This window comes from Lissotriton vulgaris, chromosome 8 (assembly GCF_964263255.1).
Source record: "Lissotriton vulgaris chromosome 8, aLisVul1.2, whole genome shotgun sequence".
NCBI classification, from domain to species: Eukaryota; Metazoa; Chordata; class Amphibia; order Caudata; family Salamandridae; genus Lissotriton; species Lissotriton vulgaris.
Window position 1 is genome coordinate 424,153,982 of NC_141696.1, and position 22,507 is coordinate 424,176,488.

General features: G+C 47.2%; 1 protein-coding gene across 5 annotated transcripts in view; it reads right to left on the reverse strand.

Annotated features, from left to right (window-relative positions):
* HERC2 (HECT and RLD domain containing E3 ubiquitin protein ligase 2) overlaps positions 1-22,507 on the reverse strand; it is a 1,676,463-nt gene that overhangs the window by 1,160,707 nt on the left and 493,249 nt on the right. For all 5 annotated transcript variants that reach the window (XM_086934186.1, XM_086934185.1, XM_086934187.1 and 2 more), the window contains exon 37: positions 21,898-22,090. In XM_086934186.1, the coding sequence (XP_086790312.1) occupies positions 21,898-22,090 (193 nt within the window). The remainder of the gene's footprint in view (positions 1-21,897; positions 22,091-22,507) is intronic.

The following is a 22,507-nucleotide window of genomic DNA, read 5'->3' on the forward strand; positions in this document are numbered from 1 at the left end:
AACATAATATAGCAAAACAAAGCATAGCATACAGCATCACTCCACACCACCACAGCATCACTCAGGGGCAACACAACATCACTATGCGCTACCACACCATCACTGAAAGCCACAGCATCACTCGTTGGCCATCACAACATCGCTCAGTGCCACCACAGCTTCAATCTGTGCAACCATTCAACAACACCTGGTTCAAATATGTTCTCTCAATGTTTCAAGCTTTATTATAAATGTAAATAAATATGTTAATATTTCACTTCTGTTCTTGGATTTTCCTCACAATAAAATACACTGAACATAATCTTCACAAAAGTTATTTACAAAACTTTAAGCTATTGCCATTATAAATTACAATAACTTTTATTTAAGTATTAATTATTGAAAAAATTAAAAGCCATTGTTATTTGTAATATCAATACATGTAAGTTACGTAAATACAACACATATTGCATTACAAATGCTATAGGTGTCACATTGGCTAAAGTTATAACTATTGGCATTGTAAATGAAAAAGCTATTAATTTCGCTATTTTCAAAAACAAAACATAAAACAATTGTCATTTACAATACCAATAGCTCAAACTTTCCGAATGCGAGACCTATTGCATTGCAAATGCTTGCTTTCTTCTGTTGCAGCACAAAACACACAGTTCCCAGTGCTGAGGGTAGAAGAGCTTGAAGTCTTTGCTGTTCCTGAGACTTCTTGAACAAGGGGCAGGCTCTACCTCAAGCCCTTTGAGAAACTCACAAAAGTAGGTTGCAGAAAGTTCAGTCCAGTCCTTTCACTTCCCAAGACAGAAGCAGCCACTGCAGGCCAACACACCAAAGCACACAACAATGTGGTAGTCCCTCCTCACAGCTTCTCCATCTCTTCTTGGCAGTCTTCTAAGTCCAGAAGAGTTCTGAAGTTCAGGGGTCTGGTCCCCAATATTTATATCCCCAAATCCTTTGATCTTTTAGGCAGAGTGTGTCTGAGCCCAGCCAGAACCAGTTCTGCCTTCTTTGGTGTGACTTCCTGGCAGGAGGTGGAGGCAGCATGGTCAGAGGCAGACCAAGCCCTTTGAGGTGCAAGGAAATCTCCTCCCCTTCCCCTTTGCAGCCCAGGTCTATTCAGCCCTTTCCTGGCCCACTTAGACAATCTGGAGCCACTCCTGTTCCTCACCCTTCTGTCAGCCAAAACCCAGGTAGCCAATCCACATTCCAAAGAGGCACACGGGATGACTGAGCAAGAACATTCCTACCATCTAAAAGTGGTATTTTCAAACACAGAATGTAAAAATCACCTGTACTAAAAGATGCATCTTTAGATTCTGAGTTCAGGCATACTAAACTTTATTTTCCTACCTAATTCCCCAGGCCAGTTATGTTTATAAGATGTCATAAACAAACTTTCCATTCTGTCCTATGGGGAACAGATAGCCTTGCAATAGCGACAAACAAAATTGGCCATAATTCACTATCAGGACATGCCACACACACCAGAGCATGTCCTACCTTTCACGTACATTGCACACTGCCCACAGGGGTACCATGGGCCTACCTTAGGGGTGGCTGGCATGTAAGAAAAGGGAAGGTGAGGGACTGGCAAGTGGGTGCCCTGGCCAAGTCAGCATGGCAATTCCAAACTGCGCGCAGACTTCGCAATTGCAGGTCAGAGGTATCTTTTCTGGGCTACTCACGTGGGTGGCACAATCAGTGCTGCAGGCCCACTAGTACCATTTGATTTACAGCTCCTGGCGGACTCAGTGCACTTTACTAGGGACTAACAAGTACAACAAATATCCAATCATGGAAACATCAATTCATAACACAATTTACCACAGGAGCACTTGCACTTTACCACTGATCAGCAGTGAGAAAAGTGCAGAGAAACACTACGCCAGGAAAAACAGAGTCAAAACCAGGAGGTCAGAAAGCAAAAACTCAGGGGAAACAAGCCAAAAGATGCCAAGTCTAACACTCTGTTCCAAAACGGCTCACACGTATAAGAAAAACCAGGTGACCATACCCTGTAAAAGCTCAGTACAGGGGAAAAAGAGGAACAGGTAGTATAGCAAGCAGGGCTTAAGATTTCACTCCACCCAGACTATCCTGAAAACGGTGTAAAGCGAAGTCAGCTTGAGCGTCAAAAAGATGATGACCATCGAAAGATATGTCCACCAAGGAGGATTGAATGGCCTCTGAAAAACTAGAGGTGCGTAGCTAAGCACACTGGCTCCCCCAACAGAATCTGTGGTGTCCATGCCATAGCGAATAAGCAATTTAGCTTCCTGACGGCCATACTGGCGCTGCTGAGTAAGAGTGTCCTTGGTGTCATCAGGGACGTTGGGGAGGAGGCGGGAAACCGAATCCCACAACACTTGAGAAAAACAGCCCAGAACATAAGAGGTATTAGGGGACCACAAAGCGGAACTGGTGGCAGGAAAGATATATCGACCAAAAGCTTCTTGACTTTTAGACTACCTGTCTGGAGGAATGTCAGGCAGGGCGCCGAAGTCGGGGAGGCTGTAGCAGCCTACACCACAAAGCTGCACGGTGTAGGTTGTTGGAAGAGGAAGATGGGGTCTCCAGGGGCAGGACGCTGCCTATGAGCTATAGACCGGTCCACGGAGGCCGCTGAGACCGGTTTAGCCCAAGAGCCAACACTATCAAACAGGGCTTCAGTGAAGGGGAGCACAGGCGCAGCCCCCATCTGGACCTGATGAAAGACCCTAATTAGGGGGTCAATGGCCACACATTCAGAAGGGAGATGCAGTTCTACAACCACACCAACTCTCCGCAGAAGCTCATTAAAAGCAGAACTAAGCTCAGTAGCGAGGCTATGAGGAGAAAACAAGCCAGAGGATGTGGAATAGTCAAGGACACTAGCCGAAACAATGTCAGACACCCAATGAAACTTGGGAGGAGGCATAGTGTTACCTATGTCTTTACAGACATCACCAAAATACTTGTATAGAGAAGAGAAATTAGCACGGGGTTCCTCTGAAGGAAGGTAGCCTGAATATAACTGTTCTACCATCGCAGCCCCCAAGTGAAACAGGAGACATCTCAGCGTTGGGAAAGAGAGACATAGTAGCGGCAACTGGTGACGTCTATGTTGGTGCCGGCAGATCCAACAATGGCATCACAGGTGGGAACCCTGAAGGGCTCTGCACTGGAGCCGATATGGATTCAATCACGGATCCAGAGGGACTCACTGACACCGAGGGATGTCCCGACAGCTTGGAGCCAGTCAAAGCTTTGCCGGTCTGCTTGGGAGTAAGAGAACCGAAAATAGCATGAAGGGAGAGATCGTATTCCCTCATCTAATACAGAGTCCCCTCGGTACCAGGGAATACTGGACGCTCCGACTCCACAACCGGAGAAATTGGAGTCATGTCAGAGACACCGCACGTACACCGTAACGTTGGTGGAAGACCGCAACTTAGACCGCCTACGGCATGACTTAACAGTTACCAGCATAGACTAAGGACTTTGGGAGTGGGTCCTCGGAGGGAGAAGAGGACCACAACTGAAGAGGGACCTTCGACCACCGCGTCGCTAACAGTTTCAGGGGGTGCTACTGCAATGCTGCCGATCAAAGCTTGAAGACATGAACCGAACTCTTCGGACACACAATGAATGTCCAGAGGAAAATAGAATAGGGTGCAGGGTAGTCATCTCAGTCCACAGGACCCTGAAAACATCCAGAAAAAGCACTGTGTCAGAGGTACCGCTCTCAGGACCTGCGTAGAAGCGCCAAAAAGAAGAAACTGACATGTGTGCTTCATGGGAGGGCTTATATGAAGTCTGTCGACGTCACACCTGGTGGACATCGCACAGGAGCCGCTCAACGCCTTCTACCGACATGCAGAGGTACAGCTGTAGATTTTCTGGATCCAGTCTGTCATCTGGGGATAATTCAACGGTAGAGAATCTGTGGCTAGATGTCTCTACCACATACTGGTTGCATTCTGTCCATTGTGAACTGTGAGTGAACAAGTAACTAGTCTGGCAAGGTGGGTGAGATTTGGCTCGCCATCATCCAGAGGGCATGAGTGTGTGTGTTCTCCAAAAGGCCAGCTGCATTAATAGACTCAAAACCTGCTTCTCCTACCTTTCCTATCAATACCAGTCCGTTCACATGGACAACTCCATATCCAAAAAGATTCCTTTTACCTGCAGAAACCCCCATGGTTCCAAGCTGTTCTTGTCATCTTCACCCTCTAACTGAATCCCCTTGGGGCCTTACTCACAGAACAGCATCAAAAGTCATTAATATGCAGATGATACAAAACTCTAAACAAAACTCTCATTCACTCTAGACATGCCTGCATCGCATCCAGTCACAGATGTCCAGCACCTACCCGCTGAAAGAACTATGGCAAAAGTTTCCAGATCCAATCTGTACCTCAGATATTAAAATGGTCAAAGGTAAGGAATCAGCAGGCAAACCTATCCCTCAGAAACTTGGGTCACCTGGTGCAGGTCGATAGCACTTGGCTATTGCTGGACTCGCCATTGGTGAGGAAAACTGCCTATACCAAGCAACCAAAACGGGATACACTAGGGTGCCATTAAAAAGCAGAAGATGTTTGGCTGCCTGAGGGTAAAGCTGGAGCACCTAAGTCAATATATTTGCTTTAGTTTCGACTGAGGTGTATATATAAGTGTTTCAAGCTGGCTCTCTACATAGTGCACCAAACAGAAGTACACTGTGTAGAGAGTCCAGGCAGCCCTTATTGGTTTACATAGGCTCAAGTAAACACAAAGGCTCTCTTTTGTTGTAGTGTGGGCGGGAACTTTAGGTTTATCAGAAGGTAGTGCTAAGCATGTGTGGCACTCACAGAGGCAAAAAATGATACATTAAAAAATACATCTGAGACCAATTTAGAAAACGTAAACATGTATTATTATATAAATATAAACCTCCTTGAACTTATCAAGTAAGTACTTTGAGATATTGATTTTCACAAGTAAAATGTTCACTTCAATGAGTCTTTATGCAGTAATGCTTTCCTATGGAAAAAAGGAATATACTGCATAATATACTTATAATTACTTGTACTTGTAATAGGTTTCCGGGGTCCCTTTCAGGACTTAAGGTGGTAGGGGGCCAAGGTCCTAAGATCCACCAGCAGTTAGTTCGTCTTTACCTGCCCTGGAGCACCAGTATGCAGAGGTAATGATTGAGTTGGTAGCTTTGATTCTACACCAAAGAAGAGAGAGGGGGCCACCTAGAATCAGGCTGCAGAGGAGGACTTGGGGACAAGTCTGGGAGCTCCTAATGGGTGGCTCGGTTTGTGAGGGCCCTGACTGCAAGGAAGCAGTCAGTTCTCAGGGACCCGGGTTGGGGCGCTCATGTGGAGAGTGGCTAGGTCAGCTCGGCTGGTGCGTTACTGGTCTCACTGTTGAGGACAAAACAGGACTACTGGGCCATTTTTATAGTGGGTCTCTGTGGTGCTTAAGTACCTAGGCGGCTGCTCGGTCTTGGAGTAGTTGAAACCAAGGATGGATTCAAACAGGCTTTGTCTGCTGCAAGGGACCTGGGTCCACAGGTATGGCTGCGGTTGATCCTGGCATCTTGACGGGGAGACTGTTCTGACCACCTGGAGCATGGTGACCTCTTACCGGGTGGCTGCTGCGTTAGTGAAATCAGAAAGCGGCAGAACCAAGGACCAGACTTTGCTGTTTGGTGCCTGCAATCTGCAGCGGAGTAGCTCCACTACTCAAAGGGAGATTGTGGCAATCTGCTAAGTGCTGGAGATCCACTGGGGTTCTTGGCAGATACACAACAGCAGGAGGAGGATGAGTTGGTTTGTCACCACTGTCGGGGCAGATGCAGGCAGGCAGAGTTTGCCGAACAAAAAGTCTGCAGCTGGTCCTTAGTTCTCGCTTCTTCGCTCATCTTTGTCTTCTTCTTCTGGTGCCCATCGAATCGGAGTTCCTGATGTCAGGGGTACCACCTAAATACTCAATTTAGAAGTGGTAAGTGGGGTGTAAGGATTAGTTACTTACCTGTAATCCTAGTTCTCATCCAGGGGTATACTCAAAGTCATAATCTATGAATAATCCCCACCCATGTGCGGGATCCCGGAGCATATAGAAAATACATATATATACCTAAGCAGTAAACATTTGTCATACAACAATGCTTTATTGCCATAGAGAAACCTGTAACTGCAGGCATTTGCCAGTAGGCTGCAGTAGAGTATAAAGAAACAAAGAAAACGGACACCGTGCCTTTAAGGCATTAGAGTAGGGGTACCGTGCCTTTAAGACCTGCAGGAGACCCCCTGCTCCCATGATGCACCACAGGTGACAGTTAGGTCAGTTCTTTTTGATGGAGTCTAAGCACCTGACCAAATCGGCAATCATCATACAATAACTTTGCAGTAATGCTCGTCCGGGGAGGTGGGTAGGAGCTTATGACTTTGATGAGTATACCCCTGGATTACAGGTAAGTAACTAATCCTTCTCATCCAGGGGATACTCATCAATAGTCAATCTATGAATAGATTAGCAAGCCCATACCCAAAGTCTCGCGGACGAGCAATCAAGTATACAGCAAAAAACAAGAATAAACATCTTATTTAAAATTCAGTTATGCAAACAGATTCCTTAAAGAGGCCTATCCCACTTGGGCGTCGGCCTGTGCATCTGAATCAAGGCAATAATAGCGAGTAAAGGTATTTACAGAATGCCATGTAGCGGCCTTACAAATCTCAGAGATTGGAATGTTACGAAGGAGAGCTGTAGTAGAAGCTTTCCCTCTGGTAGAGTGTGCATGAGGTTTGCCCTGTAACGCTTTGTTTGCTAATTGGTAAGACAGCGCAATACAGGAGACGATCCATCGTGAGATAGATCTCTTTGAGGCTGACAGACCAGTATTAGTTGACCCATAATTAACAAAAAGCCGGTCTGATTACCTAAGTGGAAGCGTCTTAGCTAGGTAAAACTTCAGAACCCTCCGAAGATCAAGAATGTAGGGATCTCTCCTGGGTAGTGGTTGGTTGAGGAAAGAAAGTAGGCAGAGTAATGGTCTGATTAATATGGAAGTCCGAGACCACCTTAGGCAAGAAGCCTGGGTGCATCCTCAGAACCACTCTATTGGCATAAAAAACAGTGTAAGGTTCCTTGCAACATAGGGCCTGGAGCTCGCTCACTCTACGGGCAGAGGAGATAGCTACCAAAAAGCAGCTTTCCAGGACAGGTGCTGCAAAGACGCCTTATGAATAGGCTCGAAGGGAGCAGCCATCAATTTTGTAAGTACAATGTTAAGTTCCCAGGGAGTAGAGGGGGGTCTCACTGGTGGAAACACTTTAAGCCATTCTAGGAAATCTTTGACCACAGGCATAAGGAAGAATGATGTCTGAGAAGGAGACTTCCTGTAGGCTGTGATAGCCACCAAGTGAACCCTGATGGAGGGGTTCTTCAGGCCTGGCCTTGCGATATGTAACAAATAGGGTAGAATCACCTGCTCTTGACCGTGGATAGGATCAAGAGAGTTGTCTAGGCACCAAATGTAAAATCTCTTCCATTTGAAAGCATAAGACTGTCTAGAAGAGGGCCTCTTCGCCTCTTTAAAAATGTTCATGCAATCAGCTGAAAGGTCTAGGTGGCTATATTGGATGACCTCAGGAGCCATGCTGTCAAGCGAAGGGAAGGGAGGTTGGGGTGAAACACCTTCCTCCAGTCCTTGGTCAGCAAGTCTGGGCGGCATGGCAGTCTCCGGTGAGGGCCTTCCGATAGCTGGAGGAGATCCGGGTACCACCACTTCCGTGGCCACTCCGGTGCTATCAGGATTATCCTGGTGTTAGTCCTGTAGAACGTCTGTATCGCAGCCGGGATCGGAGGCAGGGGAGGAAAGGCGTAGAGCAATGTCGGAGACCAGCTGATCAAAAGAGCATTTCCCCGTGATCCTTGGTGGGGAAATCTGGATGCAGAGACAGGGCATTTTGTGTTTGCCGCGTCTGCGAACAAATCTAGGTCTGGTACTCCCCATTGTCGAAACAGCTCTTGCGTGACCTCTTCGTTGAGCACCCAGTCGTGCGCTTCTACGCAGTCTCTGCTTAGGCCGTCCGCCTGAACATTTAGGATTCCTGGCAAGTGAACTGCCACGATGGAGAGGCCCCTCGCCAGAAGCCAGTGCCAAGTGGCTTGAGCTTCCAGAGACAGAACTCATGACCTTGTGCCTCCCTGTTTGTTCAGATAGAACATTGTTGTTGTGTTGTCTGTCTGAACTTGAATGTGGCTGGTGCGTAGAGATGGGTAGAGGGACTTGAGAGCCAGGTAGACAGCCCGGAGCTCCAGGAAGTTGATGTGGTAGCCTCTTTCCACTTCGGACCAGAGACCCTGAACTTGAAGCTGGTCCATATGAGCACCCCAGCCGTGCATCGAGGCATCCGTGACCACTGTCTGTGATGGAGGCGTTTGATGGAACGGGACTCCCCACAAAAGATGAGAGCGTTTCATCCACCATCTGATGGAGTCTCTGGCACTTTGGTTGAGAGAGACCTGTTCCTCCCAGTGTCCTCATCTAGGAAACCATTGGTCCTCTAGGGCCTGCTGCAGAGGCCTCATGTGAAGGCGTGCATTGGGCACGATGTAGATGCACAAGGCCATCGATCCCAGAAGAGACAACACTTGTCTGGCTGTGGGACTTTGAGTGTCTAGCAGGATGCGACACTTTAGAAGCATGGATGACAACCTCTCCTCCGAAGGACACAAGCTTGCCTTTGCGGACTCCAAGGAGGTGCCGAGGTAGTGTATTCTCTGGGTGGGGTTGAGTACTGACTTCTTGTACTTGACCTGCAACCCCAAGTAATGCATCAGGCTGAGACAGTACGATAGAGGTTTCTGAAGCAGTACAGGCGTGGAGCTTTTCAGAAGCCTATCGTCTAGATAGGGATAGACGAAGATTTTCCACCTGCGGAGGAAGGCAGCCACCACCGCCATGCACTTGGAGAATGTCCGTGGGGCGGACTTGAGGCCGAACGGCAGCACTCGATACTGGTAGTGGCGACGGTGGATCTGAAACCTGAGGAATTTCCGGTGCTTTACTGAGACAGGTATATGAAAGTACGCGTCCTGCATGTCGATGGCACACATCCAGTCTCTCTGGTGAAGGTGTGGAAAGATCTGGTGCAGGGCTAGCATGCACATTTTTTCTTTTCTGATGAACCTGTTCAGCAGACGTAGGTCGAGGAAAGGTCTGTACTCTTTGACCACTCCTCGTTTTTGGACTAGAAAGTATTGGGAGTATACTCCTTGATTTTTTTGCATGGGAGGAAACTCCTCTATGCCTTGTTAGAGGCGGCAGACCCGGAAGCAGAGGTTGACCAGGGACCAGGGTTCGATTCCCGACGCGGCAGGGTCTTGGGCCATGGTCGTCGGACTCGATAATTTTGCCTCGGTGCCTACTCCAACCATGGGTCCCACTCAGCAACTCTAGGCAATAGCTTGCTTAATCTCTACTAACAGCCCCATCAGCGCCGGGGATGCTTGTCTTCACCTTGGAGATGCCCAGGAGGGACCATCTCACAGGGAAAGCCAGGATGGGTTCCCCAGCGGTACACAGCGCCGGGACGCCACTTTGCTGGGGCAGCTGTGCGCTTTACAAGTATACGACATTTAACATTCTACATGAGAAGGGTAGAGACTTCGTCCTTCAACAGCTGACTTTGAAGTCGAGAAAGGTGCTTGAGTTGATAGAACACTCGCGCAGGAGGCGACTAGAACCTCAGCAAGTAACCATGCTGCACAATACTCCGCACCCATTTGTCCTTTGTTATGGATTTCAACTCTTCCAGGTGGCAAGCTACACTCCCTCCCACCGGAGTGGCGAACAGTTGAGGAGGAAGCAATGACTTTGGAGGCCCTTTGGAGGTGGACTGTTTGTTATTTCCTCTGCCTCTACCAGGGCGTCTCTGCTGAAACTGAGACCTTTGCTGTGCTTGAGATGACCACTGAGGGGTTTGAATCCCCTGTTGGTAAGACCGCTTGTCGCCTTGACGGAAGCGCTTTTTGAACTCTTTGAGTTTCTCCAACCCGCCAGCTTTAACCGTGTCCATCTCCGCCTTCATTTTAGTCATCTCGTTGTCGGCGTGAGACCCAAACAGAGATGTTCCATTGAAAGGAAGGTTTAGTATCTTCTTTTGAGCATCAGGCTTGAGGTCTGTAAGGCGGAGCCAAGCCGAGCATCGTGAGCAGACGCCATGAGAGTAACCATGAGCTGCGAGGTCAGAAGCATCCACTGCCGCACTGATTACTTGGTTGGCGCCGAGTCCTCCCTTCTGGAGAATCTCGGTGAAGTCCTGCCGGTCTTCTTTAGGAAGCTTCTCTGTGAAACGAGTGAGAGAGTCAAAGAGAGATCTATTGTATCGTCCGAGAAGAGCGGAGGCACTGGCAACTTTCATGAATGACGCCGAAGTGCTGCACATCCTTCTTCCATACGAATCCATCTGCTTACTATCCTTTTCCGGGGGAACCGAGGACGAGGTGAAAGCAGAATGGGATTTCATGGCTGCCGCCACGATGACTGAATGAGCTGGTGGATCCGTCCTGAGGAACAAGGGGTCCTTAGCTGGAGCCTTGTACTTTTTTGCGCTTCTGGAGGGTACCGAACCCACCGTCGCAGGAGTAAGAAAGGTGGCCATTGCCGGTTCCAGGAATCCGGGCATCAAACATAGCAGAGGTCTAGGAACAGACCGGTGGTGCAGGGTATCGAAGATGATTGATGGGGGAACCACGGGGGTATGCAAAGAAATGTTAAGTTCTCTTGCCCCCCTACCCAGACATCAGTAAACGTAGAGATGTTTTCTATGGGTGACACCCGTGAAGGAGGTGTGAAGGAGAAGGTCGGAGAATAGTCCCGGACCGTAGATCTCGCAGACGAAGACCATGTAGGAGATCTTGTACGTCTTCTCTTATAGGGCACGTTGCGATGACGGCTGTGCCGGCCCCTAGATCTAGACCGATGTCTACAAGGAGATCTTGGCTTCGCGGGTGTTCTTGGCCTGGGAAGTGTTCTTGACCTGGCAGGAGATCTTGGCTTGGTAGGAGATCTTGGCCTCCGAGGAGGAAACTTTGATTGTCTGGCTGGAGTACTTGTCCTTGGACCAGATGGTGGGTACGTACGGGAGTAATCCGAGCCCGGTCTACTGCGACCGCTGGAGACAGCCCCCTGTGGATGGCGAGGCAACAAACTGCGGGCTTTCCGCTTCGCAGATTTCGGTGAGACTTCTGGAGCGATCTCCACAATCTGTAGCCCAAGAGATGATGACCGGTCCCCTGATGATACTCTGGACCCAGGGTCCAATCGCCTCAGTGACTCCACAATCCCTGTGACCTCGCCTCCGACTATGTCCGAGTTACCATTGGCGTCGAACGAGGTTTAGATGGTCTCAACGTCGAACGTTCACGACGTGATGATTTCGATGGCGATCTTCGGCATCGACTTGGTGATCTCGACGATCGTCCACGACGTCGTATCGACGGTGAACTTTCCTGGCGCCGGGTCGGCGTCGATCTCCTCGATGTCGAATGATGGGATCTTGACGATCCTCTCGATGGCGGCACGCCAGCCAGCGGCGATGTGATAGCCGTCAGACCTCTCGACGCAGACCCCCTTGAGGGTGGTGGAGAGTATCTCGACGTCGACGGAAGCCTCGACGTCGACGGAGCCTTGGTCTCGTCAGCAGCCACAGACTTCGAGCCCGAAGTGTGGCGCCTCGACGGCGACTTACTTGGATGCAGCGGAGACTCTCGGCGTCGCGGTGGTGTTCTGGAAGAGTGTCTGGCTCTCTTCGACGGCGACGTCGACTGTGAATCTCTTCTCCCTTTCCTCTTCCTGGGGTCAGGAGAAGTGGAGCGTTGCCGTTTTTGGCCCTGTTTGCTGGAAGACGATGTCCTGGGGCTTCCATGGCCACCCACCTGATGTCTCTGATCTGTTTTCAGCAAAGCATTGAGTTTGATTTGTTCTCTATCACACAAGGTCTGTTTGGAGAACTTCTGACAATAGTGGCACTGGTCAGGATTGTGTGAAGATGGAAGGCACACAATACACACCGAGTGTGGATCTGCTAGAGCCATTTTCTGGTCACAGGAAGGACATTTTCTGAATAAAGCTGGCATACTGACTGCAAAATTCAGTGGATCTCCACAGAAACAGTAGCAGAAGCCTTAATAAACCAGAAAATGTCAAATTTTCTGAAAAAATTCTCTTCAATAAACAGTTTTAGTCAAAAACTGAAGAGCTCAAGCTCCAGGATCCTCTCAGAAGGAGCCGGAAAAAAGAACTGACCTAACTGCCACCTGTGGTGCATCATGGGAGCAGGGGGTCTCCTGCAGGTCTTAAAGGCACGGTACCCCTACTCTACTGCCTTAAAGGCAAGGTGTCAGTTTTCTTTGTTTCTTTATAGTCTACTGCAGCCTACTGGCAAATGCCTGCAATTACAGGTTTCTCTATGGCAATAAAGCATTGTTGTATGACAAATGTTTACTGCTCTCTTTCTTCCTTAGGGGTTGGGAGAGTATAGGTGCTACAATACAAACCTATGTAATTTTCAGCATTTTGGCCATTATGGGAATATTTTAGGCTGCATTTATATATGTTTTCACATATGCATATATAGGTATATATGGAATATGCTACTTACCAGTATGCATCTGTTCTTGGCATAGAGGGCTGCAGAGTGGTACATTATGAATAGATCGCCATCTGGTGTTGGGATCGGATGATTGCACTTTGTTTTTCTCTTGGAGAGTCTTTTGTCTCTTGGTGACTCCTCCCTTGGTTGGTAGTGCGCATGGGCATCGGCTCCATCCTTAGATTGTTTTGCCATAGTAGGGTTAGATGGAGTAGTATAGTAGAATACAGATAAGAGTGCCCATGTAAGTGTATCTAAATAAGATAATGTTGGAACAGACACATGTTTCCGGGGAGGCTGGGAGGGCATGTACCACTCTGCAGCCCTCTATGCCAAGAACAGATGCATACTGGTAAGTAGCATATTCCGTTCGAGGCATATGGGCTGCAGATGGTACATTATGAATAGACTATATAGCAGTTCTCTCCCTAGCGGTGGTCGCCCGTGTCTGTTGCAACTGTCTGAAACAATGTTTTTAATACTGCTTGTCCCACTCTAGCCTGTTGTGTTGTGTGCACATCTACACAATAGTGTTTTGTGAAGGTGTGCGGTGTAACCCAGGTAGCCGCTTTGCATATGTCATCTAGTGGAATGTTTCCCAGAAATGCCATAGATGCTCCTAGTTTACGTGTAGAGTGAGCTCTAGGAGGAACAGTTAATGTTCTCTTTGCCTTTAAGTAGCATATTTGAATGCATTTTACAATCCATCTGGCAATGCCCGCTTTGGAGATGGGATTGCCTTCTTCTGGTTAGAGGCGGCAGACCCGAGAGCAGAGGACGGCCCGGGACCAGGGTTCGATTCCCGGCGCGGCAGGTTTCTGGACCAGGGTCAGCGGACTCGATAATCCTCTCGCCTCGGTGCCCACTCTGATCAGCGATCACACTCGGCAACTCTGGGCATTAGCTTGCCTCATCTTCACTAACGGCCCCACCAGACCGCCGGGGATGCCTGTTCTCACCCTGGAGATACCCATTAAGGGACCATCTCTCAGGGAAGCCAGGAAGGGTTTCGCAGCGGTCGAAGCGCCTTGGGACCCTACGGGTAAGTAGTGCGCTATATAAATGCCTATACATTTACATTTACATTTACATTTATGTGTGGGAGAAAACGCAACAAATAGCTGTTTTGTCTTTCTGAAAGTTTGTGTTCTTTCTATATAGTACAATATGGCCCTTCTAACATCCAGTGTATGTAGGGCTCTTTCAGCTACTGTTTGTGGTTTTGGAAAGAAAACCGGTAATTCCACTGACTGATTGATGTGGAATGCTGAAATAACCTTCGGTAAGAATTTTGGGTTTGTTCTAAGAACCACTTTATTTTGGTGTAGCTGCATAAATGGTTCTTGAATCGTAAAAGCCTGCAGTTCACTTACTCTTCTAAGTGACGTGATAGCTATGAGGAAGGCTACCTTCCATGTGAGGAATTGTATTTCACACCTATGCATAGGTTCAAATGGTGGCCCCATTAGTCTGGTAAGCACTATGTTGAGATTCCAGACTGGGGAAGGTGGTCTTCTTGGTGGAATGACTCTTTTGTGTCCTTCCATGAAAGCTTTAATTGCTGGAACTTTGAACAGTGACAGATGTTGCCTGTTTTGTAGGTACGCCGCTATGGCTGTGAGATGAACTCTGATAGAGGTATATGCTAGGTTACATTGCTGTAAGTGTAACAAATAGCAAATGATTTGTTTAGTGGATGCGTCCAGAGGGTTGATGTGCTTACTGTTACAGTGTATAGCAAACCTCTTCCATTTTGCTGCATAGCATGCTCTGGTGGTAGGACGTCTTGCTTGTTTAATGATTTCCATGCATTCTGGTGGTAAATCTAAATACCCAAACTCTATGACCTCAGGAGCCAGATCGCTAGGTTCAGTTGTTTGGGATCTGGGTGCATTATTTCTCCATGGTTCTGTGTAAGATGCATGGGTAATAACCTTAGCTTTTGATGTGGTACTTGTGAGAGTTGTAGCAGCGTGGTGAACCACGGCTGTCTTGCCCACGTGGGTGCCACTAGTATCATTGTCATTGAATGTTGCTGCAGTTTCCGAACCAGTAACGGAATTAGTGGTAGAGGAGGGAACGGGTAAGCAAATCTGTTGGACCAATTTATCCACAGTGCATTGCCCTGGGACCTTTGGTGTGGGTACCTGGATGCGAATTCTTTGCATTTTGCGTTCTGATGATTGGCAAACAGATCTATCTCTGGTTGCCCCCATTTTTGGAAGAATGGCTGTAGTATTTGGTCGTACAGCTCCCATTCGTGTACTTGCTCTGACTGTCTGCTTAGGATGTCTGCTATTTGATTTTGAACTCCTGGTAGGTGTTCCGCTAACAGGTAGATCTTTTGAGGAATGGCCCATCTCCATATGTCCTGTGCTAGTCTGGACAGTTGGAGAGAGTGTGTCCCCCCCTGTTTTTGAATATAATACATTGCAGTCATGTTGTCTGTTCTGATCAGGACTGCTTTGCCTGTTATTTGCATTTGGAAAGCTTTTAGTGCTAGAAATATTGCTAATAGCTCTAGGTAGTTGATGTGCAGTTTCTTTTGCTGCACACTCCACTTCCCCTGTACTGTGTATCTGTCCATATGCGCTCCCCATCCGGAGAGCGATGCGTCCGCTGTTATTATTACTTGTGGAATTGGCTCTAGGAACGACCGTCCCTCGGAAATGTTTTCTGTGTTCCACCACTTCAGAGAGCGATACGTCCGGTCGTCTACCAACACCAGATCTGTAATCTGACCTTGAGCCTGATTCCACTGTGTCGCTAGACACTCTTGTAGTGGGCGCATTTGTAGTCTGGCATGTGGTATTAGCAGTATGCATGAGGACATCATGCCTAATAGTTGCATAAACACTCGTGCTGGTAGTGAGTGTTGTGGTTGAAACCTTTGTATCAACCCGACCATTGTCTGTACTCTGATTGGGTTGGGGTATGCTATTGCCTTTTCTGTGTCTACTGTAGCCCCCAGGTATTGCTGAATCTGGTTTGGTTGCAGGTGTGATTTTTTGTAGTTCACCGTGAACCCTAGGTGGTGCAGCAATTGAATTGTCTTCTGTGTGTTGTGAAGACATTCTTCCTTTGACTTGGCCTTTATTAGCCAGTCGTCCAAGTATGGGAAGACATGTATTTGTTGTCTTCTTAGGTGTGCTGCTACCACAGCTAGGCATTTTGTGAAAACTCTCGGTGCTGTTGTGACACCGAATGGAAGGACTTTGAACTGATAGTGTTGTCCTTCTAACACAAACCTTAGGTATTTTCTGTGGGCTTTGTGAATTGGGATATGAAAGTAAGCGTCTTTTAGATCCAGTGTAGAAAGAAAGTCCCCTTTCTTCAGTAAAGGGAGTACTTGTTGGAGCGTGACCATGTGGAAGTGCTCTGAATTTATGTAAGCATTGAGAGGTCTGAGGTCTAATATTGGTCGTAGTGACCCGTCCTTTTTGGGGATCAGGAAGTATAGAGAGTATACTCCTGTGCCCTGTTGATCTTTTGGGACCTTCTCTATTGCATGCTTTTGTAGAAGTGCTAGCACTTCTTCTCTTAACAATGTCAGATGATCCTGACTCATTGGACGCTGTTTGGGGGGGATGTTTGGTGGGGTAGCTGTGAGTTCTAGGCAATAGCCATGTTGGATAATTTGTCTCACCCACTTGTCTGACGTGATGTTTTCCCAGACAGGTAGGAACTGTGATAGACGTCCCCCGACCGGTGTTATGTGGTCTGGGGGGAGTTCTATGAAGTCACTGTTTTGGTGTTGAGGCGTTGCGGTTGTTATTATTTCCGCGGCCTCTACCCTTATTGTTGTTACCTCTGTAACTAGCTCTTGAATTACCTCTGGGTGATGTTGGTGTGAAAGATGTGGATTGCTGATTCGTTCCTGTGTTTTTTGAGCCACCTCTATAGGTGGATCTACGAAAGGAACCTCTGTGTGTTGGCTGTTGCAATGCTCCCATTGACTTAGCCGTTTCCGTATCTTTCTTCATTTTTTCTAATGTCTCGTCTGTGCTTGAACCAAACAATGTCTTCTGATCAAATGGTTTGTTCAGTAGGGCTGTTTGTACCTCTTGTTTGAATCCTGAGATTCTAAGCCATGCGTGCCTTCTTAGCATGACACTAGTGTTAATCGATCTTGCTGCAGTGTCTGCTGCGTCAAATGCACATTTAATGGAAGTATTTGTTATTATTTTACCTTCCTGTATTAATTGGTCTGCCTTCTTCTGATGTTCTTTTGGGAGATGTGTAAGAAGTTTTTCTAACTCATCGTAATGTGCCCTGTCGTAACGTGCGAGTAGTGCTTGTGTATTGGCTATACGCCAGCTATTCGCTGCCTGTGATGCTACTCTTTTACCTGATGCATCTATTAACTTCGACTCTTTATCTGGTGGAGGAGCCTCTCCTGTAGATAATGAGTTTGCTCTTTTACGAGCGTTTGAGACCACCAGCGAGTCTAGCGGTACATGCCCTCTAATAAATATTGGGTCCTTTGGAGCCGCTTTGTATTTTTTTATCAATTCTTGGGTTTAACACCCTGGCTCTCACTGGGTTTTCGAATATTTCATCTGTGTGAGTAAGAAGACCCTTCAACATAGGAAGAGTACCTGATGTTCTCTGTGCATTGGGTAGAGTCTCTAACAAGAAATCCTCTATTTGAGGTTCTGTATGTATATCTACCTTATGATATTTTGCTGCCCTATTAATGAGCTGCACAAACCCTGTGTTATCATCAGGTGGTGAAGGCTTTGAGGGATATAACTCTGGGTCGTTGTCCTCATCTGACCCTACATCATAATTTTCCCATGGATCCTCCTCATCTGGGATAGTTTCATCATCCCCTTGAGGTTCTCCCTCCCCTAGATCGCTGTCTACATCTGACTGAGGTGTAGCTGGTCTTGGTGTGGAAGGTGTAGGAATATTTGGCCTATTGTGAGGAATAGGAGAAGAGGGTGTTACTCTAGGACGAGGAGAAGCAGGAGGAGTTATATTCGTCCCCATTGTTCTCTTTTTTGAAGGAAGAGGTTTATCTTCTGACTGTTCACTCTTTCTCTTCTTCGTGACCACTTTCCCAGTTTGTGGATCAATAAACAAGATCTTTTGTTTGGGATCTGTCTGTTGCTCCTGAATCGGTACCGAGGGTCCTGGTTCCGAGAGGTGCTTTTGTTTTCGATCGTCAGATCTTGTTGTTTTCGACACCGAATGTTTGCTCGATTCCGACTATCTTGGTATCGAGTGTCTCTTGGGCGATAAGTCATATTTATGTTTCGACATGGAATGTTTCGATACCGAGCTCTCCTTTGTATGTAGCCTCGGTGCCGAAGTCGATGTCGCCCTTTTCTCGGATCCGACATGGTGGGAGTCCGAGTGTTTCGGTTTCGGTTTCGTTGCCGGGCCCGAGGGCGGGGCGTCGGAAACTTTTTTCAGCGGTTTGACCGGGCCCGAGGGCGGGGTCGTTACCGCACGGGGTCGGTTTTTCGGTAAGGGGACGTCGTCACTCACGGTTTGTTGCTCGATGAGTTCTTCAACCTCCGACTGGTCCCCTTCCGACCCCGACTGGTCCTCTTCTTCCTCGATTTGTTAGTCTCCGAACAGCTCCGGGATCGCTTCCGCCTGCATTCTGGAAACCTCGTGTCTTCGAGCTCGACGATTTCTAATCGTTAGCTTGGAGGAGAATGCTGCGCAGGCTTCGCAGTCCCTGGATTCGTGTTCAGGCGATAGACAGAGGTTGCACACCTCGTGTAGGTCCTTGTGTGGGAACTTAGCACCACACGTTGGACATTTTTTGAATGGAGTCCTTTCCATGGACTCCGGGCTTGACTGCGTCGAGAAAGGCCTCCTGTTCTTCGACGTAGATCCAAGTTTTTCTCTTCTATTTTGAATTTGTAACGCGTCGGAATGGAAATGAACGTGTTCGAATAACAATACCGTCGAATTGGAAAGGGAATACGCGCCGAAAATCACTTTCTTCTGAAGTTGATCTGGAGCGTCTCGATCTTCATCCGAACCCGATGGCGGAAAAAAACAATCTAAGGATGGAGCCGATGCCCATGCGCACTACCAACCAAGGGAGGAGTCACCAAGAGACAAAAGACTCTCCAAGAGAAAAACAAAGTGCAATCATCCGAGCCCAACACCAGATGGCGATCTATTCATAATGTACCATCTGCAGCCCATATGCCTCGAACATATATTTTCTATATGCTCCGGGATCCCGCACATGGGCGGAGATTATTCATAGATTATGACTATTGATGAGTATCCCCTGGATGAGAAGGTAGTAACCAATGGGCTACTTACCTTTGGGGTGCGTACAGCTCCTTTAAGACCACTTCCTGTGGGGAGTGGACATAACCCTGACCCAGTGCATCTAATTTAAACCAGGATGGTGGAATTCTTCTTTTCGTGTTCACATCAGGTAGCCTACCTTAGAGGTGTAGCTAGACTAATAGTGAACATGCCTCCTGAATAGCTAATTTTCCCGTCTGTCCTGGTGTCAAATGGGCCAGGGCAGGGGTTGGCATTTCCCCTGGGTGGGGAAAGCCGGGGCTAATTATTCATGCGGCAGAAGCCTTTAAAGCTGTCTGCCTTGATATGCTGATTTCTAGCTATGCTGATTACTAGCCATCCTGCTTGGAGGAGGCAACAACACCTACGGCTGGAGCAGGTATTGTTTCTACCCTCAGAGAGCATGGGCTCTCACCTGAAGGGGGGTCCGAAACCTGCCTGTGATGATAGGCTGGTCTATACCAGTCAGCCAGTACACTAGAGTTTGGTAGGTTTTCAGGGGGCACCTCTATCGTGCCCTCTAGGTGTATGTCTTAATAAATCCATTACTGGCATCAGTAGGGATTTATTAAGAAAATGTGTTTGATATCAAACACCATATGTTTCAGTGAAGCCATCATGTAGTTGGGGAACTCATAATGACCAGTGTCCAGTACATGCACTTAAGATGGCTTCCCTAAACAGTTGTACTATCTAGTAATTGAACTAGACAGCACAGGGGCATATCTGTTCGTGCAGATATGAACACACATAATAAAATGCACCCTTCCTTAGGGATGGAAGGCCTGCTCTAGGGGTAACTACATACATTGCATGCAGTGTCTGGGTACATGGCACACAGGGAGAGTGCTGTGTTTTCATTTTTGTATGCACCATCACCCACATCCGCCAATGTCAGTCTGCATGAGTTTGGTGGTGGGTTCCTTAGGGTTACACAATACATCCTGCAGCCCTTATGGGACCCTTTTTAGTGCCAGAGGTACCATTTACTTGTGACTTACAGGGGTCCTGAAGGGCTTGCCAATTGTGGAATAACTGCACAGTTACCTTGTTTTTAGCAAAGAACACTGGCACTGAGGATCTGGTTAGCAGGAATGCATTACACTTCAATCAAAGTTGCATCAAATACCAGGCAAAAAGAGGGTGTGACCATGTCAAAAAAGGGCGCTTTCTCCCAATTATAAACATTTTAGCCACCTTCCTAATCACTGTGTGGCATGAAAACACTTCTGGAGGTGGGGTTTTGATGGATTTAACATCTCCAATTAAAAGGCTGCATCTATGCCTCTGGCGTCCCCAAGATCCAAGTAATCTTCAAAATTAAGTGGCAGGTATTACAATGGCTCACTAATATTATAGGTTCTTAACAGGGCCAAGGTATCAGAATCACTTCAGAACAGCTCATGAATCATCTCCCGTTAGGATAACCTATGTGCCCTGCTGTTTCTCTCGCAGTTGTGTCTCCCTCCTGGATCAGATGGGCATCTTCTTGGCCGCAGGAAAAGGATGTTGTGGCCCAAGAAGCTATGCCTAAAGATTAGGCACCAGTATTTGAGACACTAGTACTGAAGGCAGAGAAGGGTCTGGTGAAGGCGCCTTCAGGTGTGGTAATAGTATTGGCGCAGCAGCAAAAGGCTGAGGTAAAAAATGGGCAAATTATACAATAGGAAGCTTTGCCTGCAGAAGTCAAACCGTACCTCCACCAGTCCAATCGGCAAGGGCCTTCTAAGGAACTAGAACATGCCATTCAGAAAGCTGAATCTGTGCCTGGAGCAGTAACTGCAGCTAGAAGTGAGGGGCACGGGGCCATGATTGGGGTTCCGGAGGTAGGATAACTAGAGTTAATTGTGCTGGGGCAGTGTCTTCTGTTGCTGAGTCAGAAGGAAGAAATATCTTTACCAATTCCGGCTTGGAGGAAGGAAACCGTGAGGATCAGACAGCATTTAGGGGACTTACCTTTATTAAGTTTGTCTCTCCCACCAGGTCTCTTCTCCTTATGCTTATGTCTCCTACCCTGCGACAACTTCGATGCCAGCGCCCCCGGCAAACTCGAGAGGACAGGAATTTATCTTACTCCAGTGACCATCTTTGGCCCTGTTCTTAAAGACATTTGGCTTCCATGCTTTAATGGCCTTAGAGTCTATAGGCTGACAAGATTCTCATGACCTTAAGTTGTCGTCTATAACCGAGGCACCAAAGGCAGATGTCATGTGGTCAGTGAAAGACATCTGACCTTCATAGGCTCTGCAAGGCTTGAACCTTGATTGCGGAGGTAGAGAACACTGCACTGAAGAATTTTTTTAAGCAATGATGACAGGGATAGGGAATAGTAAGCTTTGGATGAGCGTCAAAAGTGAAGAAAAAATGCAAACAAATGTCAGGTTGCTAGGATGGGCACTTTATGGCTTCAGTGATGTCACAATGGCATTGTTTGTAGGGACTTATCTTGAACTAGTGTCTCCTACCGGCATGGAAGAGCTATCAAAAAGTTTCAGGATCCAGTCTGGTGCATGGAGTATTGAGAAATGTGGAATCTGTATGTAGAATTACCTATCAGAATAGCCCTTAACACAGTTATCCACAAGTGGAAAGTGCTCAGGATGCCTTAGCCTTGTACACTGCTCCTGTTAACGTATAACAGCAGTGTCAAGTGCATAATAAAGGGGAAAGCCACAGATAAGTGTGCATTGGGCTGCTGAGAAACAGAGACAAGCCAGACCAAGCGGAAAAAATCCCAATTCTAGTAAAAGAAAGGCTATTCACATGTACCCGTTGATTAATTCATCATATTCAAAGCACAAGCAAATCGGATTTTCCACTCTTTCAATCGCAACAGACCCACATTCATGGAATGAGCAACACTACAACTCATATGAAGCGCAACAACAATACATAATACATGGTTTTTAAATTACATCACACAAAATAAATATCAAATCATGGAACGCAACTAAAACATTAGTCTTGCCAATTCCTAGAAGATGCTTACCAGAATCATCTTCTGTGTCTGAATCCTCGGTTGTGGTCTGTGTTGTAGGTGGTGGTTCAGCCAATTTCAGGTCATATTTGCCTTCTTTGCCCATTCTGTAAGAGTTTGTGCTTCCAGTATCCCACTGAACTCTGATCCAACCATCTTCCCCTAATTCTCCAATTACACGGCCCAAGCCTGGTGGTGGGCCATCCTAGAAGATCAATGAGAAAAGAGGAACTTAGATTACAAAAAGGATACTGTGCTCCTTTTACAGACTATTTTTGAAACATCCAAGCCACAAACTAAAACACAAACTTTTTTACATGATTTCAAGACACCGAACAAGTGACAGAAGTGAAAATTTAAAATGTCACTACTAGGTACACTACAATTATGAAAGGGAAAAAAAATTGCAATAGGAACAACCAATCTTTGCAAAAATCCAGGCACATTTCCGTGTAGGATGAGCTTGTTTAATACACAAAAAGACATATCATCACTGACTCACATCTGTATCACAGAACTAGGTAGGCTAACCATATTTCTCCGGGATTCGAACGGAAGGTTTCACAATCCATTTGGCCCTACAGTGACAACTAAGAAAGACGGGCCAATGTACGCTCGTTCT